The sequence below is a fragment of the Morone saxatilis genome, unplaced genomic scaffold (genome assembly GCF_004916995.1).
Source record: "Morone saxatilis isolate NCDOM2014 unplaced genomic scaffold, NCSU_SB_2.0 Contig17, whole genome shotgun sequence".
Classification (NCBI taxonomy): domain Eukaryota; kingdom Metazoa; phylum Chordata; class Actinopteri; family Moronidae; genus Morone; species Morone saxatilis.
The window spans coordinates 1,403,645-1,404,109 of record NW_023339729.1 but is presented as its reverse complement, the minus strand read 5'-3'; the positions used below and the strand labels follow the sequence as shown (position 1 = coordinate 1,404,109).

The following is a 465-nucleotide window of genomic DNA, read 5'->3' as shown; positions in this document are numbered from 1 at the left end:
GATAGCAGTTTTATGGGGATAAAGCTGTCCTAATGGTGTGGGACCAGATGTTGCAGTACGTCTTCCAGATGGCAGCAAGAACATTGTGGTCCTTGATGGTCCTGTTGGCCTTCCCACAACGCTGGGTGTAAAGGTCCTCCATGGATGATGGCTGCTGATGTACGGAGCGGTTTTCATACCATACCACAGTGAATGAGATGGAAAGCCGTCTTCCACAGGCAGATAAAACCCGTCCGTTAAGCTGTTAGATGAGTAGGGTTGAGGGCTGAGATGTAACAGTATTTGTTTGAATCCAGTTCACCGCATCAAATCCGTCCACTGCTTGAGCCAGAAAGTGCATTGTGTAACAGTCAACAGTGAGTTGTCATGTCATTAACTGTGGTATAACTGCAGAGTTTAAATACAGAAAATTTGACATTTATTGCTTTTTCTTTTCTTTGATGTAATTGAAAACAAAACCTAAAA

At 43.2% G+C, this 465-nt stretch overlaps 1 protein-coding gene across 1 annotated transcript in view; it reads left to right on the top strand.

Moving 5' to 3' along the window:
• vegfc (vascular endothelial growth factor c) overlaps positions 1 to 148 on the top strand; it is a 28,942-nt gene extending 28,794 nt beyond the window's left edge. The window contains exon 6 of the mRNA XM_035659494.1: positions 48 to 148. Within this exon, the coding sequence (XP_035515387.1) occupies positions 48 to 148 (101 nt within the window). The remainder of the gene's footprint in view (positions 1 to 47) is intronic.
• Positions 149 to 465: the final 317 nt, after the last annotated feature.